We start from the raw sequence: 19,683 nt of genomic DNA on the forward strand, positions 1-19,683 counted from the left end.
GCACGGACGATTTGGCGGACTTTTGTCTTTTTCCCTTTTTTAATGATATGCGTTTATCTCACCACTTTTAATACTGCGACCAAATGTATTTTCCCTTTACGGTTTCTACCACAACCAGTGCGACCATACTATGTCTTCTTGCACATAAAATTATGTAAATGCTTTTCAAATTTGACAAGCGAAACCGTAAAACAGTTTCAAATAAATAAATTCTGTAAAAGAGCTACGTTTTTCATACATTCACCAATGACAATTTTTTATATAGCAATGAATGCGGCCTTTCGATTTCAATGTCAACGGAGCACTGTTTTAAATACTTGTTTTTCAATTATTCTTTACCTTCTTTGTTGTGTGTTTGACGCTAGAGCTTTCTCTCCTAGAGTTTACCATTGTGAGGGGCTGCTTTAAAGAAGGCTCGTTTGGACCATGTACAGGCGGGTAAGGGCGGTGGCAGGTTTTCGCTGCTGAGTAAATAGAACCTGTTTTTAAGATAGCTTTTGCGTAAGAGAGTATGGACTGTAATTAAAGAGTATATTAGAGAAAGAAATGGTGTTTCGTTGACACTGACGATCCAAGACAACTTTTTTTAATTGTTGCTAAATAATTTCTCAGACTTGAGGAATTATTTATTGGTTGTGGAAAATGAGAAATTATGTTAGATAATAATACAGAGGTTGGTTCATGTACTTATGATTTATTGATGACAAGCTGGATTTTGTGTGCTTACAGTGTGAAAGTTCCAACAAGAAGGGCTTTTACATTGGGTTCATACCCAGCAAGAAAATTCATTGGTACAATAAATATGTTTCAATTCAATACATTTCAGTTACTTAAAGTATGTAAGTAATTTATACTCGTTATAGAAAGTACATATTTCAAAGATTAATGGTCGGTAATACAGTTCAAATCGAAACTCTTTATGAACCCACGCCGAGAATTTTTTTGTGTGAAAACTTTAAAATTTATATGAAAATGATATTTTTGAGGCTTTTTAAGCATTTTTAAAAAATATTTTGTTCTGGATTATTCCCCAATCGGCAACTTCATCTTAACTTTCTTTACAGAGAGTATTGTTTACAAAACGCATTGACAACCTGTCAAATTTACTGATGATTTCATTCCGGCGAAGGGAATTATCAATTGGCTTTTCAGTTATTGAAATGATGATTTTTTTAGTGAAAACCTGAACTCTTTAAGCATCGAGTATTCTCATATTAACGAGAATGATGCTCACTTTTCGGCTTTCCCAAAAAAAAACACCAGAACTAAATATTTGCAATTCAAAATTACTTATGTATGCAGATGATGTCAAAATTGACTATGCTCATAAGCCCCAGGAAAGTATTGATTTACATAAAAGTGATCGAAATAGCTTCGCTCTGTGGTGTGATTTTAACAACATGGATTTAAATCTAAAAAATGTAAACATATGTGCTTTACCAGGAATTCTCCCATTTCAGGGTATTATAACATTACAGGGACAGTTTTGATGTCCGCAGTATAGTTTATTGATCTCGGTATCTCAAAGGATCCAAAATAAAATTTTAATAATCACATTATATCAATGGTGAATAAAGCTAATGGTGTATTAGGTTTTATAAATCAATTTTCAGACCCATGATCACTGATCATGCCTCTCTAAAGTGGCTCATGTCCCAGACTGATTTAAGCACACGGCTGGCTAGGTGGGCTTTGAATCTTAAGGGATATCGGTTTAAAATAGAACATCGAAAGGGTCGCAGAACATAGTTCCTGATGCGCTTTCACGTATCAACACCGAGGACTTTTTCGGATTTTGCAGTTTGTTAGAGTTTGGGGAAAATCTTGGTGTCTTTGTGTATTTACAGTAAGATAATATCACTTCCGACGAGTACAAAGAGTTGATAAAGAGAATCGAAGATAATACTGCGTCCACCCCTGACTTAAAGGTAGTTGATGACTAAGTTTATATGCGGAGTGAACATGCTGTGGGTGAGCCAGTCGCTGACGACTTGGCACCGCAGTGCATTCGCCACAGGCCATTGCTTCTGAAAGGGTAAATTGATAGGTAACAAGGCATATGTGAAACCCGATCAGGAGGAGTGGGACGAGAATTTGAGTAAAATCGCTTGCGCCGTATGATCTACAGTCCATTCTGCCATTTGTACTTCCCCGTACTTTATGACTTTTGGGCAACATATGGTAACAAATGGCTCAACCTACAAACTTTTACGGAGGCTGAACGCATTAGATGACAGGTCAATGAATTTTTCTGTTTGACACATTGTGAGGTCAAAGGCCGCCCAGGAGACAGTACAATCTTCGGTGAAGACAGATATCATATGATGTGGGTCAGGAAATATTTAGGCGAAATCAGGGTTTCGGAGTCGGAGTCTACGAGTCGGAAAAAATAACTCGACTCCGACTCCGGGCAAATTTTTTCCACGTTATAGAAACATAAGATTAAATTTGGAACAAGAACATTTTTCACAGAATATTTACTATCCTCTGAAGCAGGGTTTCGGAGGCGAGGTATTTTTGGCTCGACTCCGACTCCAGACGAGTTTTTTTCACACGACTCCGGCTCCGACTCTGACTCCGGGTCGACTCCGGAGTGAATTCCTATACCACTAAAAACGAATAAAATGTGGACAAATTTTTAACTTTTTCTTACATTTGACCTATATAGGCTAATATGTTAGTTTATCCTTACATATTCATTAGAAAGGGCATTCGTTCGAATACATTCGAACATATCAATATTGTTTCTGCCGAATCTTACTTTGGCAAATATCAAAGCTAGAAAGTTTTGTCGGTTTTCCTTTTTTGCACGAGTATATTCTGGACGGAACTCTTCCGCGTGAGAAAATCTTTAAGCTTTCCAAATATGTAAAAATGAAGGCAATACAAATCATAAGGACTACATGCAATAATAATTATAAGCAATCCATGACCAAGTTTCAAACTGGATGTATGCCAAAATTTTAGTGTGCTTAGCCTTAAAAGGAGACCCCCAGTTGTAAAGCTCAATAAAAACCATTTTTCATGATTTTTCCGAGAAAACTACGTATCTTTTTGGCAGCTTTTTTCTTCATCTGAACTTTGGTGTGGAGTGGATAATTTTATTGAAATATTTGAGATATATTGGATGTTTTCTGGAACTGAATAATTAGCACACTATAAGATTCTACAAAAATGTTGCTAGGAAAATGTTGTGTAGGTTCAGTCCACTAGGACAAAAAATCGATATTGTCATGTTTTCATTGTCATTTACCCAATCCTTTCTCATGAAAACTCTATGATTATGTATTTCATTGAATTTCGTATATGCTACTGATTGTGTAGAAAACTCGGATACACATGAACTATATCTGTTCCTGGCGGACAAATCCAGTTATTTGAATCCTGCATCTAAAGCCCTCATGAATCCTAGTAGAAAGATTCGCCGTTTATCAGACTTCTGAGTTTTTTTTTCGTGGATATGGGAAACCTCATATATTTTTCGGTGGAACATTTTTGTAGAACATTTCATTTTATATTACCTTTTGAGTTCAACAACAAAAAGGACATGGAAGGAACTGAGCTAGAAGGACAGCATATTCGACATAAAGGTTCCTAATTCTATTTAACTGAAAACATGTCATCTAAAAATGATAAAACAATATCTCCAAACAGAGATATAAAGCTATTTTTTCAATGATTGATGGGGGTCAATCAAAAAATTCATTATGTCATGACTCAGAAATTTCAGCTATGGGATCCTTTGGTGTTCTCAATTGGGGCATTCATTCCGAAAAGGAATTTTTCCTCCCCCATATCTTAACTTCCATTTTGTGTCACAGGGTATTCAGTAAGATTTCCCATAGAGACCACAATGTCTTTAATAGAAGACAAGGATGACTTCTCATAAAAAACGAGATGAGAATACCAATAGACCTTTATGAGAAGACCAGTAAGACTTCTGACGAAAGAGGTTAAAGACCCAATCTTAATTCAATTGTCATAGAACTTGACTTTTGTTTGCAAAAATGTAAAGAATCAATTGGATCAACAAAATAGTGATGAATATACTACACTTCAGAGGATAGTAAATATCCTGTGAATTGTCCATTAACTTATACAGTTTGCATAATTGTTTTCTTATACCTTTCTTTTAAAATATTAATATTAATGTTATATTTATATAACGTGGAAAAAATTTTGCCCGGAGTCGGAGTCGAGTTATTTTTTTCGACTCAGACTCCGACTCCAGCAAAATTGCTCGACTCCGACTCATAGACTCCGACTCCGAAACCCTCCTCTGAAGTGTAGTCTATTGATCCCTATTTTGTTGATCCAAATGATTCTTTACATTTTTGCAAACAAAAGTTAAGTTCCATGACAATAAAATTAAGATTGGACTTTTAACCTCTTTCGTCAGAAGTTTTACTGGTCTTCTCACAAAGGTCTATTGGTATTCTCATCCTGTTTTTTATGAGAAATCATCCTTGTCTTCTATTAAAGACATTATGATCTCTATGTATTTCGGTAAATTTCGCATAATCTATTAACAATATATGTAATTCTGATTAAATTCGCTGTTTGTCAATGACAGATTCATCCCTCCATAACTCAGCAGTCTGACAAACGGCGAATCTTTCTTCTAGAATACTTTATGTACTCAATGAGGGCATTAGATGTAAACAGTCAAATAACCGGATCTGTCCGCCAGGAACAGACATAGTTCATGTGTATCCGAGTTTTCTACACAATCAATAGCATATACGAAATTCAATTAAATACATAACCATAGAGTTTTCATGAGAAAGGATCGGGTAAAAGTGATAAAGGACAATGGAAACATGACAATATCGATTTCTTGTCTTAGTGGACCGACCCTACATAAAATTTTCCTAGCAACATTTTTGTAGAATGTTAATTTTTTCGTGTGCTAATTTTTCAGTTCCAGAAAACATATTTCAATAAAATTATCCACTCCACACCAAAGTTCAAAATGTGAGCGCTGAATTTTAGTATAATTAGCATAGCATAGAATATGTGATCAAATTTTTAAGTCGATCGGAACAATATTGCCATAGTATAAGCGTTGGATGGGAACAATTTATTTTATTTTGTATGCAGCAAATAAACTGTGTTTGTCTCGAAATTGGCCACCAAAATATATGACAATTGGTTTATCAGTTTTCGAGGTAGAGTTGGTTGGCACCACAAAATGCTTTAAAATGCAGTTCTTGGTGTGTTTGACAGGAAAATTCTTCGAAATGTCTACGGGCCGATTTGCGTTGACGGTGAATATCGACGTCGTATGAACCACGAGCTATATAAGCTATACAAAGACATGCATATAGTAAAACGTATCGAGATGCAACGATTGCGTTGGCTAGGCCATATCATGAGAATGAGCGATGATGAACCCGCTAAAAAGGCGTATGAATACATGCCACATCGGCAGGCCTAAGCTTCGATGGAGCATACAAGTGGATGAAGAAATGAAAAGGCGCGGTATTCCAAAAAGTCAGGCGAAAAACAGAGAGGAATGGAGATCTTTTCTTAGATCGGTCTATGGAACAAATGTTCTGTAATGGGCCAACTAAGTAAGTAAGTAAAGATTTTCTCACGCGGAAGAATTCCGTCCAGAATATACTCGTGCAAAAAAGGAAAACCGACAAAAACTTTTGTGTGCATATTTTAATCATTTTTAGTGGTATAGGAATTCACTCTCGGAGTCGACCCGGAGTCGGAGTCGTGAAAAAAAACTCGTCTGGAGTCGGAGTCGAGCCAAAAATACCTCGACTCCGAAACCCTGGGCGAAACTTTAGCCAAAGTAATTTTGAACGTAGTTACAACGCCAAGTTGGCACCAACATTCATTAAAAGCTGAATTCGTCGCAAGCTTGGAAATAGCTATTTTGAAATCGAGGATCTCCAAGGTAAGCTAGTGGGGCACCTACCATGCCAAAGATCTTAGGCAATGAGCAGTATCTACATGCGGGATCAGTCTTTTCGTCCTCCTGTCCTGCTAAGCCTATTATTTTTAGGGAGGGTTTAAAATAGAACATCGGAAAGGGAACATAGTTCCTAATGCGCTTTCACGTATCAACACCGAGGACTTATCCGGACTTTGCAGTTTGTTAGAGTTTGGAGAAAATCTTGGTGTATTTACAGTAAGAGAATCGAAGATAATATTACGTCCACCCCTGATGTTAGGGCTATGTTTTAGGCGGAGTCAACATGCTGTGCGTGATCCAATCGCTGACGACTTGGCGTGGAAATTATGGATACTTAAAACTATGATCCCGGAGGTTCTTAGAAAGCATCATGATGATCAATTGGCATCTCATTGTGGTATCAATACGACTCTACAAAGTATCCGTTGATATTTTTGCTGGCTAACTTAGTTTGTGATGTTAAATGCGAGTGAGTTTTGTAAATGCACCAAACACCCAAACGTAGTGATGATGACAGGTATCACCAATCGTTTCTTTTAGCGCTTGTGTATAGATTTCATTGGCCCTTATCCAGATCAGGGAATATAGCAATATTTATCGTCTTAGACCACTTCTCCAAATTTTCCTTCCTTAGACCTGTGCAAAAGGCTGATGCCATAATTAAATACATGGAGCAGGACCTTTTTCATGTGTTTGGTGTTCCACATATATATCGGATAACGGAGCCCAATAGTCCGGTCAAAATAGACATGCGTATAAGGGGGAAATAGCAAAAATTCCCACAAAGCTGAATTTTGGTGAAGAGCTAGGGTTGGCCATTAGAAGCAACGTCCTAAAAGTCCCCATGTGTGCAAAACAAGTTATTCGGGGTCAAAGGTTATTTTTGGAGGCATTATTCAGTTTTTTTTTTAATTTTTCTCAAAAACGGTAATACTTAGCAAAAGCCCGCTAAAGTAAAAGTTGTAGATTCAATAATTGTCTACAAGATTGGTCCTTATGATTCTTAAAAAAGACTTACCATACTTCCGTAAGCTTTCAAACTATATCCACTTTGCAGTAATCGCTTCAGTAGAACCGGGTCTAACCCGGTTTTTAAATTTGGCCTTTCGGGTCCAATAACCGGCGAACCGGATCCGCAACCGTTGAAAATTATACATTTCCGTAATCAGCGCAACAAACCCTACCTTCGGACAAAACTTGAAAAAAATCGGAGAGTTTTCGTTGGGGTCGTTCCCGTTGGGCTTTCGATTATACATGTGGGTTAAATGGGCTATTTTTGCATAAAATGACTCTAACATTGGAATTTTTTAGAAGATAGCTATAATTTCGCTCTTCAAGAAAATATATATATATTTTTTGGGGACCGACCCGATTACTTCGCTTATTTTAGCCGGTTCGTCTGAATATGTGCATATTTCCCTTATAAGTGCATAAAAATCATGTGTTTTTTAGAACAGCTATATCTCAATAATGGTTCCTTCTAAGAAAAAAATTGTAAAAAAAATTGTAATTGTATTGCAATTTTGTAGATAATTTTTCTGTCTACAATCAGAAAACCTAAAAACCCTTAAATTTTGACCTTTGACCCCGAATAATTTTTTTTGCACACATGGGATCGATGGGGACTTTTAGGACGTTGCTTCTAATGGCAAACCCTAGCTCTCCACCAAAATTCAGTTTTGGTGGAATTTTTGCTATTTCAATGTCTATTTTGACCGGACTACAATTTAAAGCAAAGAAGTTAAATGAACTTTTAGATTTTTACAAAGTGTCGCATGTTTACACCGCAGTGCATTCGCCACAAGTCAGTGCTTCTGAAATGGTAAATCTATCGGTGATTTCTGCAATCAAGGCATATGTGAAACCCGATGAGAAGGATTTGAGTAAAATCGCTTGCGCCGTACTTTCTACAGTCCATTCTGCCTTTGGTACTTCCCCGTACTTTATGACTTTTGGGCAACATATGGTAACAAATGACTCAACCTACAAACTTTTATGGAGGCTTAACGCATTAGATGGCTAGTGGGGCACCTACCATGCCAAAGATCTTAGGCAATGAGCAGTATATACATGCGGGAGGATTTCATATCCTGTTAACAGCTCTTACATCCGATTTTGCGGGGTACACACCGGCACCGATTTTGCGGGGTACACACCGGCAGCCAAAACTGTCAGTCAACGTAATTTTAGAGCAATTTTCTGGCAAATAAAAGCATTTGGTTAGCTAAAAATATTTGAAATACAATTTGTAAAGTATTTTTTAAAGATTAGGAAAGTAATTATTCAGCTAGACTTAGATATTAACGAAATAGAGCTCAATGACTGTCAGTTTTGTTGATCAGTGTGTACTATGCTTAAGTCAGATGCACTCGTTGGCTGTCGATAGTCCGGAGGAAGAGTCCTTGGCGATAGACGGTTGGCGAGGGTTCGAATACCAGTAGGGGTGAACTTTCTTTTATTTATTTATTTCTTTTTGATATTCAGCATAGTTTTCGTTTTTTTCTGAGTTGTGATACTGTCCTCAGAATCGACGTGATGTAATTTTAATTGGGCACTCATGATGGATGGCATTAGGGCAGTTGGATATGTTGCTATAATTTCCCCTAGCAAGATATGGTGAGGTGAAAAGTGATTTCCTTCTTTGTGTGGCTTTTCCATTTTTTGCGCCTATTCATACATTTGAAAGTTGTTACTATTATTATTATTACTATTATAGGTAGCCATTTTGAAATTGTTATACCCTACACCCCTGCCAGCAATTGGAAGTGAGTTTCGGAATCCCTCGCCTAAGAGGACACTCCATAGACACGCCAAGGAAAATCTTTAGTGAATTACACAAACAATTTCTATAGCCTTATTGTGATTACGTTTTATCGCGTATGCCGACACTTCGGAATGACTTCCAAGGCGATTCACAGTGGAAAAAATACCGATCTAGCGCGCCAAAAGTGGAAAAAATCACATACGCCAATTTAAAAATTATAAGTGCAGTATTGATCTAAGGTGTCCACTGAATCTAACGGAAGTTAAAATAATTTGTTTTCCATCAGTCAGAGCGGAATAACGGTTAATTTTTCTTTGAAAATTTATGAACTGGATTTCATAATATATGTTAGTAGTAAATTGGCGATTGTCTCTTGCAGTCTTCCTACAAAGTAATTTTAAAGCTTTATTGTATTAAATATTTCTTAAAGACAGGTGAATTAAAATATATTGAATATAAGATGTTATTTATTTTAACTTGGATTTTACACTTAAAACATGTGTCATCCTATTTTTTTCAACTTGAGTATTTTGTTAAAGTTATAACTAGGGAGTGTCGCAGGATGGCGCCTAGATTTTTTATTTTATTTTTAGTACACATAGTTCTTAACAAATTTGCAAAATTTTAGCTGCAACAAATGCAAAATGCAAAAAATGTCATTTATGCCATTATTCTGTATATTTCGCATCACTTCTCCAAAACTGTTACATTTTTCGTTGACTTTCCTTTAGAAAAAATATCCGCTTTACTGTAATTCATAATTCTTCAGAACATTCCATTCTTGTAAAATGCCTATATCACGCTGTTTTCGGCACATTTTTCAAAGACAATTTGATAAATATATTAACAATGCATTTGTATCCCAAATATGAAAATAAACAGCCTGTGAACATTGCTTGAAATATGTTTTGCATAAACTATGATATGAAATACCGCCTAAACAACATAAAATAAATATTTCAGAGTTTCACAATGTTCTAAAGAATTACTGAGAACATTATTTTAAAAATTTTTGCTAAAAGGTTACTTGTTTGAAGTCCCAATAGTTTACTTGCTACTGACCATAATTTCAGAAATAAGATAAGCTTTCGTATATTTTATCTATTATATAATGAAAATTGCCATTATATTAATAAATGAATTAAAATAATACTTTTTGAACTAAAATTATCCAAATCAGCGGAAATTGCAAAGAATAATTTCTCTAAAGGAGAAAAAATAAAAAAATAAATAAAAATAAAAAAATTTATTTTATTTTTTTATTTATTATTTTTTATTTCTAGAACTATCGCGGAAATGATCTTCTAGAAGTGTCGCTGGAGTGTCTTCCAAGACGACACACCGGCGTGGTTCATTTCTTCACAACGGAGGTCACTTCAGGGTGACATCTGCGTCTATCGCCGCAACTGTTTTCATCGCCCTGGACGACACGCTTGAGTCACTTCCGCGATAGTTTTTGCTTGCAGGGACTACACTGTGGTAAGGGGTATTATGTGTTAGTGCATTTGTATGTAACATGCATAAGGAAAAGAGATAGACCCATAGTTCCTTCTAGGGATATGTATAGAATCACTTTCTGAGTCGATTTATGCATGTCCGTCCGTTCGCAACGTACAGGTCGCATTTATTGTCCGAACTGGGGAATATATTTTTTAGCAATAGCAAGAACCGTATTGCTTTTGGTGAAAATCGGTTCAGATTTGGATATAGGCCCCATATATATATATTCGACTGATTTCACGTATTTTCTGCACCAAATACGCTATATACATCCGATTTCGATGAAAATTGGAATTGGTGACTAAATGCGGATTTAAAATATATGTGCCAACTTATATCTAAATCGGTTCAGATTTGGATATAGCTCCCATATATATTTTCGGCCAATTTCACGTATTTGCTGCATCAAACACACTATATATGTCCGATTTCGATGAAAGTTAGAATGAGTGACTGAATTCGGCCTAGAAATAGATGTGCCAAATTTAATCGAAATCGGTTCAGATTTGGATATAGCTCCCATGTATATTTTCGGCCTATCTGACGTATTTGCTGCACCAAGCACCTGTCTAATTTTGCATCGATAAATTCGGGAAGAAAGTTGGTGAAGAAATTGCGTTTGGAAACTATTTTTTTCATTTGCTTTGCCCTGATCTTCACTTTCCTGCAAATGGATTCATTGGTCTGTTTGATGCTGTTATGTCATTTTAAAAGCCACGGAATTCAATTGTATTTTCCTGCACATATCACACGAGTACAAGCTCTTGGATGAGAATTCACTCGGTAAGGTTGCATTACTTCTTTCAATTATATCAATAAATTGAGAACTGATGGTTTCTTTGTGCCCTTTCCCTTCGTTTGTTCGCTGGATACCCTCTTGCCTTGTACCCCTGTTGGCAGAATTTTTGCAGTCTGAGGAGAGAAAACCCAAATTGTTGGAATGCTCAGTGGTGTTTGTACATATCATTGAGCTGCATTGAGGTGGTTGTCTACATATCAATACTCGTGGAAGACAGACGGAAAACTAAATTCTTCACATTATTTTATAATCAAGAATGTGGACTAGTGAAGTAAATTGCTTTTTAACTGAAAAAAATCTCCCAATTGCAAATTAAAAGAATTATCTAGTTAATTATTTTTTTTACAAATATTAATAATATTTGCCATTCGAATGTAAGAACAATTATAATCGTAATGTTTTACTGTGATCGCGGAACTTTTGTTAGTGAAACAAGGGCTGACTTCGGTATCATCAGTTGCTTTGTGTTTTTTAACCTTCGTACAAATATTTCAGTTACACACTCATGCATTGTTTCTCGAAAATGTAACTAAATGCATCAGAAATAAAAATGATACATGTTTGCTTTTGACCTGCGTTAAAAATGCGTATTTGTGAAGTTTTCATACACGTAGCTTCGCAGTTGTTAAGTACTACGACGTTCAGAAACATAATGCTTCACACATTTGCAGTCATTTGCCAAGCAGCTGACGATACGGAATTCAGCCATGGTATAATTGAGTGACATATTTTATGAACATTTATTGTGCAGTAAGAGCGATTGAAAACTATTGAACACAAAAAAAATCACAAGAATTAATTACAAATCATATTAAATAATTTGGAACATCAAGTATGTGCTTATTTTGGATACAATATGACTAAATACTGATATTACCTAGAGTTTGCAGAGAATATAGCTTCGTTCCAGTACTTTTTTAATGATAAAAGTGTTAAAAGAGCAAACTGTCGAAAATGAGCCTAACATACACATTTTTCCAAAATGTACGGGAACGGAAAAATGGCCGAAACGTCAACAAATCTGGTACACATGTCAAAGTCGACATGTCAGCCAATCAGAAGCCGTCAAACATGTTGCACATTTTTGCTCGCCCAAATTTGTCGTGTAAAAAGTTTCTAAAGAGAAAGCTACTCAGCGCCATTTTTGTTCAAAGAGAAGTGAACAATTTGCAATTTTTTTGGTGTACGGGAACGCATTTTAGGCAAAAATGTGCAAAATGTGTTAAATGTGTAAAAACTTTTTAGTTCTGGAACGAAGCTTATTTAATGTTTCACACCCCTCACCGAAAGGCCTTACTACGCGGGAGCTCTAACAACACGACAAAGTAAGTTTTGTTAAAGTTTTTTTTTTTTTAATTTTAAGGCAAAACACTCACTTGGGTCAGTGAGGGAATGGTCTTGATCTTGGTAATTGTCCAGATTAAATTTATTTGTTCAACTCTTACATCAAACTGCTTAAAATATTTTTGACTAAAATAAAATATTTGCAATTTTCCAAGTGATTTTTCATGTTTTACCTTTTTGTAAATATTACTATTGCCTTAGGTTAAGTGGTTAGGTTGAAAAGAGGGGCGAATATAAGAATCGCCATATGCCCGTATGGGGCATACACTTAAGCCAGTATAGGCCTGTTGTGCGCTCTAATTTCGGAAGCTTAAGGGGAATACATTTGTTATTGCTTAATTTATTAAAAGAAAATAAATTAATCAGTTAAGATATTCTGTGCCATTGACATAATCTCTTAAGTTTTTGAACTCGCTTGCCCTAATTTGGTGGGTTCTGGTATAGTGTTATTTCCTAGAAATTGGTTTCTTAGCGTCGCGAAGGCTGGGCAATGACAGAGATAGTGTTCCAATGTTTCGTCGTCCTCTCCGCATGCTCTGCATTCGCTGCTTTCTGCACAACCGATTTTGTGCAGGTGTGCTTGAAGCCCTAGGTGTCCTGTAAGGATGCCTGTCAGTCTACTAATGTCTTTTTTACTCATTTGTTTTATCCTCGTCTGGGTTTCCCCAGAGGATTTTTGTATTTTTCCCCTTCTCTTCAGTATTCCAAAGGGATGTATGGGCGTTTTCTGCCCATGCTTTTAACTCTAGACGCGCCGCTTTTAAAGGCTTAGCATTATCTAGGCTTATCGTAGCTTGCTCTCTGGCTTGCCTTGCCAAGGAGTTGGCTATCTCGTTACCCCTATTCCCTTTATGTCCTGGTACCCATATAATGTTAACAGAACCATGGTGGGAGTAGTCGTTGATTGATTTTTTACACTGCAGGACAGTTCTTGATTTCACCGTCTTGCTTGTTATTGCTTTAATTGCTGCTTTACTGTCCGTTAGGATGTTTACAGTGATTGGCCTTGTGTTAGCTTTAGACCAGTTCAGACACTCTGTGATCGCTCGGATTTCGGCCTGTAGGATCGTATTATGATCCGGCAGTCGAAGGGAGATTCTAGTTTCCTGGTCTTCGATATATAGACCCAGACCCGTTCTCCCCCTAGAACGGCCCCATCTGTGAAACCACAGCTTCCAGTTGGCATCCGTTCCAGGGTTCCATCGATCCACATGTCCCTGTCTGGTATTCAAATTTCACACAAGGTATGTTTGGTGGTCTCTTACGATCCACACGCTCATCGACTTAAGTCTTATAGCTCTGATGGCTGCCTCATACCTTACCTTAATTTTTACTGGGTGGACAAATAAAATTGTCTCTAAAGCCCTAGTTGGTGTAGGCCTCATTGCCCCGCTAATACTTAAGCAGCACGTTCTTTGGACTTTTTGCAGTACTTTTACGTTGCATTTCTTGTCCGTAGCTGTCCACCATACCACAGAAGCGTAAGTTAGAATCGGTCTAATTACGCTTCTGTATAACCAATGTGTCATCCTAGGATTGAAACCCCATTTTGAGCCTATAGCTCTTTTGCAGGTTGACCAACATCTGTGTGGTTTATTAGCCCTTTCTCTCCATTTAAGTTTCCTGTCTAGAATTACTCCCAGGTACTTAATTGTTGGAGAAATGTTTATCATCTTATCTAGTAAAACGGGTTCTTCGTAAGCTCCTATTTTCGTTTTCCTAGTGAATAGACATAATTCTGTTTTTTCCGGGTTGACATTTAGACCTCTCGGTCTAGCCCAGTTGTATGCTATTTTTAGAGCCGTTTCGGCCCTTCTACAGAGTATATTTGGATTCTTTCCCCTAAGGAGTACTTTCGTTTTCCTGGTGAATAGACATAATTCTGTTTTTTTCCGGGTTGACATTTAGACCTCTCGGTCTAGCCCAGTTGTATGCTATTTTTAGAGCCGTTTCGGCCCTTCTACAGAGTATATTTGGATTCTTTCCCCTAAGGAGTATTATAACGTCGTCTGCATAGCAGATGGGTTCAAATCCTTCGTCGGTTAAGATCCTTAGTAGACTATTTATGGTGGTAACCCATAGGAGAGGTGATAGTATTCCTCCCTGTGGCGTCCCCTGACCAACTTTGTCTCTTTTTGTTACGTCTTGTAGCGCGCAGCTTATCCATCTATTCCTTAGCATGTGGTCTATACAGTGCCTCAAGGCCCTGTTTACCTGAAACTCGTCTGACGTCGTTGAACGCTCCTTCGATGTCGATGCAAACTGCGAGAGTATACAACTTCATCTCGAAGGTTCTCTCTATGTGGTGTACTACCTCATGTATGCGGTTTCAACTGATCTACCTTTTACGTATGCATGTTGTTTGTACTTGAGCTTATCGTTAGGGATGTTACTCTTTATCATGGTGTCGACCGTCCGTTCCATTGTTTTGAGTAAGAATGAAGAAGAAGGACGATAAGATTTTGGTATTGCATAACTTGACTTGCCGGGCTAGGGAATGAATACTACCCTTGCCTCTTGCCAGGCCAATGGAGTATACGCAAAGTTTAAGCAAGCATTGAAAATCTCGACCAGATTGGACGAAATATAGTCCACTTCCCTTTGAAGTAAGGCTGGGAAATTCTGGTCTGGCCCCGCTGCTTTGTATGGTGAGAAGCTCATTATTGCTTCTTTAATTATCAAGTTGTTGATTTTTGGTGCTTCTTCTGATGCATAAGCTATCTCCATCGGTGACACTGTGTGTGCCGTAGTACTCGACGGGAAGTGCGTTCTCATCAGAAGGCTAAGACTTTCCTCGGTTGTTTCCATCTTTTTACCCGTCTCATCAACCATAAGCTCGGGTTGTGAGTGAGTTTTAGATAGAAACCTTTTAATTTTAGAGACGTCATTCACGCAATCTACCTGTTCACAAAAACGCTTCCAGAGTTCCGTTTGGCGTTTCTTGTCATTTTGTTGTATTCTTTTAGTTTTGTTTGGTAGTTGTCCGAGAATACAGCTGCTTTTTTACGTTTTGCCCTATTGTAAAGTCTTCGGACCTCTTTGCCTTTGTTACGAATTTCCCCTGTCATCCAGGGTTTTTCGTAGGCAGATTTCCTCTCTCGAAGTGGACAACTTTCTTCGAAAGACCTTACTAGAGCCTCTGTTAGTTTATAGACATTTCTATCTATATCTTCTTTGTTTAGGCAAACCTCAACTTCTTGCCCTAGTCTATCTTTAACTTGTTTTCCGAATTTAGTCCAATTAGTTTTGGATTTATTTCGGAAAGTTATCGGATTCGGCGGTGGCCTTGATATTTTAAACCTAATATACCTATGGTCAGAGAAGGACTGTTCCTTTGAAACCCTCCACTCATGTACCTCGTTTATTAGATTTTCTGAACATATTGTTGCATCTAATACTTCCTCCCTAACTCTGTTAACAAAGGTTGGTGTATTTCCTATGTTAAGGGTTATCAGGTCGTTAGTATTCAAAAATTCTAGAAGTGCTTGACCCCTCGTGTTAGTATTAGTACTACCCCACGAAATGTGGTGAGAATTAGCATCGCTACCTACTAGTACTTCGTTACCTGTTTGCTTGATTTTCCTCACCAGTTGCTGTAGCTCCGACGAAGGTGGTAATGTCGACGAGTCGAACGGCAGGTAAATTGATGCTAGGTATATATTACCATTCCCTTGCTTCAACACTGTGGCGTCCGAGGTTGACAATTCTGGGGAGAAAAGAAAGCATACGTTTTTATGGCATACTAGCAAAATGCCCGCTACTTCGTATGCGGAAAGGATATAAAAAAAAAACAAATAAACAATATATAATATGGAAATGACAAACACTGAAAATTTGGTCGCACTAATACCAATTTTAATCAATATTTATTTTTATCTTAGTACTGTACGTACCCCTTAAGTTCGTTTTTAAAAAAGATCAGCCGTATCTCACCCTTACACATTAACAGCGAGATCAACGTTGCACACCAATACACACCCTAACTCCAAAAAATAAAAATTCCAGCACTGTCCCTACACCCAAAAACAAATTGAGTACCATTAAGTAATTTTCGTATACTTATGGTACGTATTTCGACGACATATCTCAGCCATACACGGACATTAATACAAAATAATTACAGTAAATTCCATAATAATTACAGTAATTCCAAATCTCAAGATTCCAGCTGTATCCGTTCGTCCAATTCCAAATTGTACCAAACTTAGTATCAAGTCGAACTCTTCGTACCCATAAGAAAGATTTTCCAAAACTACCTCAATCCTTCACTTTAGTAGTAATCTTACTTCCAAATTTCAGGATTCAAACTCTATCCGTTAAACCAAATTAAAATTGTACTAAATTTAGAACAATTTAGAATTTTCGTACCAATTTTCAAAACTTCCTCAACGCAACAGGGCTACAATAATCATACTTTCAAATTGCAGGATTCCACCGCTATCCGTTCACCTACATACAAATTGTACTAAATTTAGTACCATTTAGTGCTTTTCGTAACCATAAGTTTGCTTTTTCAAAACAACCTGAATCCTACTCTTCGACTGTAATCGTAATTCCAAATTTCAGGATTCCAGCTCTATTAATTCACCCGAATCCAAATTGTATCAAATTTAGTACCATTTCTTTCCCAAACAAAAATTTCAGGATTCCAGCTCTACCCGTTCACCCAAATCCACATTGTACCATATTTAGTACCATTTAGTACTTCTCGTACGCACACGTACGACTTTTCAAAATTTCCTCAATACTACACTCCTACAGTAATCTTAATTCCTAATTCCAACACTATCCGTTTACTAAAATTCAAATTGTACCGAATTTAGTGCTTTCTGTACCCATAAGTACGAATTTCCAAAACTACCTCAATTCTACTGTCCGACAGTAATCTTAGTTCCAAATTTCAGAATTCCAGCTTTATCCGTTCATCCAAATCCAAATTGTACCAAATTTAGTACCATTTAGTACTTTTCGTACCCAAAGGTACGAATTTCTAAAACTATCTCAATCCTACACCCCTACAGTAATCTTAATTCAAAACTTTAGGATTCCAGCTCTATCCGTTCACCCAAATCCAAATTTAGTATTGCTCGTAATCATAAATACGAACTTCCAAAACCATTTCCTTATTTCAACGCCATTTCCCAACCTTGATACTTAAAATTCAGGATTCCAGTTCTATCCGTTCACCCAAATCCAAATTGTAATAAATTTAGTACCATTTAGTACTTTTCGTACACATAAATACGAATTTCCAAAATTTCCCCAATCCTATGATCCAACAGTAATCTCAATTTCAAATTTCAGGATTCCAGCTCTGTCCGTTCACTCGAATCCCTATTGTACCAAATTTAGTACTTTTCGAACACATAAGAACGAATTTCCAAAACCACCCTCATATCTCAGTCCTACACTTCACAGTAATCTTAATTCCAAATTTCAGGTTTCCAGCTACATACATACGTTCACCCAAATCCAAATTGTACTAAATTTAGTACCATTTAGTACTTTTCGTACCCATAAGTACGAATTTTCAAAACTACCTCAATTCTACACCCCACCAGTAATCTCAATTCCAAATTTCGAGATTCCAACTATATCCGTTCACCCAAATCCCCATTGTCCCAAATTTAGTACCATTTTGTACTTTTCATTCACATAAGTAAGAATTTCCAAAACTTCCCCAGTCCTACACTCCAACAGTAATATCAATTCCAAATTTCAGGAATCCAGCTCTATCCGTTCACTCAAATCCAAATTGTACTAAATTTAGTACCAATTATTACTTTTCGTAGACTCAAGTTTCCAAAAACCCTTTGGTGCATCTTTCTTACTCTTCATCAGTGATCCTCAGTCCAAATTTGAGGAATCAAGCCCTATCCGTTCACCCAAATCGAAACTGTACCAAATTTAGTGCTATTTAGTATTTTTCGTACCCTATGTACGAATTTCCAAAACTTCCACAATATTAAACTCCACCAGTAATCTCAGTTCCAAATTTAGAGATTCCAGCGCTATCCGTTCACCCAAATCCCCATTATACAAAATTTAGTTCCATTTAGTACTTTCCGTACACATAAGTACTAATTTCCAAAACCACCTTCATATCTCAATCCTACACTTCAACAGTAATATTAATTCCAAATTTCAGGTTTCCAGCTCTATCCGTTCATTCAAATCCAAATTGTACTAAATTTAGCACCATTTAGTACTTTTCGTACCCATAAGTACGAATTTTCAAAACTACCTCAATCCTACACCCCACCAGTAATCTCAATTCCAAATTTCGAGATTCCAGCTATTATCCGTTCACCCAAATCCCCATTGTATCAAATTTAGTACCATTTAGTACTTTTCATACACATAAGTACGAATTTCCAAAAGTTCTTCAATCCTACACTCCAACAGTAATCTCAATTCCAAATATCAGGATTCCAGCTCTATCCGTTCACCCAAATCCCTATTGTACCAAATTTAGTACTATTTAGTACTTTTCGTACACATAAGCACGAATTTCCAAAACTACCCTCATATCTCAATCCTACACTACAACAGTAACCTTAATTCCAAATTTCAGGTTTCCAGCTCTTTACGTTCACCCAAATCTAAATTGTACTAAATTTAGTACTTTTCGTACACATGATTGGTAATTTTCCAAACCATTTCCTTTTAGAAGCACCACTTCCCAACCTTGATTTCCATACTAAATTCCTATATTCCTGGGGCCTAGTATTGATTTCATTAATTATTTAGCGATTTCATCAAATTACAGATTTTGAAATTGAAAATTGAATAGTTATGACTGTACATCTCCATACACGATAAAATTCTTAATTGCAAATAAATCGTGGTAATATGCACAATTATATTGCACTTTCATTGATTTGCAAACATTTAGTTATTACCAAAAAGTCAGGTCCATTCAGTTTTTAGTTGTTGTTATTTCTGGCCGATTTCTGAATTTATTCCCCTAATGTTGTCTTCAACAGCAACTCATTTGTTCATTTGCGTAATTGATGTTTATACACCGTTATCACCAACTGCGACATCTGTTGCAATGGAAGATAACAAATGTCTTGTCTTTCTATTATTTAGTGGTTTACGATAAAATAAGTGCGCCTAGAAGTAAACTACAAAATTTGAAATTATGTGTGATCTCTTACGATATCAAGAAGTTATGGCATTGTTAATTTTACACATGTCTTGCAGAGGGCCAACTAAGTGAATAAGTATGTAATAGTAATGAAAAATAAGGATTTTTGTTGTTGTTATTTTTTGTGGTTCCAGGACGAATTTTCTAAAACCCGGCCTTATCTCGCACATTTGCATCAACAGTGACCCACTGGTAAAATT

The 19,683-nt window shown here is 36.7% G+C and overlaps 1 protein-coding gene across 1 annotated transcript in view; it reads right to left on the reverse strand.

The window, feature by feature from the left end:
* LOC141403135 (uncharacterized) overlaps window positions 1-19,683 on the reverse strand; it is a gene marked incomplete at its 5' end in the record, with an annotated part of 88,634 nt that overhangs the window by 12,600 nt on the left and 56,351 nt on the right. Inside the window, one exon of the mRNA XM_073985299.1 lies at window positions 15,899-16,039. Coding sequence (XP_073841400.1) covers window positions 15,899-16,039 — 141 coding nt within the window. The remainder of the gene's footprint in view (window positions 1-15,898; window positions 16,040-19,683) is intronic.

The sequence above is a fragment of the Musca autumnalis genome, unplaced genomic scaffold, assembly GCF_047663935.1.
Source record: "Musca autumnalis isolate F117 unplaced genomic scaffold, ASM4766393v1 scaffold_4, whole genome shotgun sequence".
Classification (NCBI taxonomy): domain Eukaryota; kingdom Metazoa; phylum Arthropoda; class Insecta; order Diptera; family Muscidae; genus Musca; species Musca autumnalis.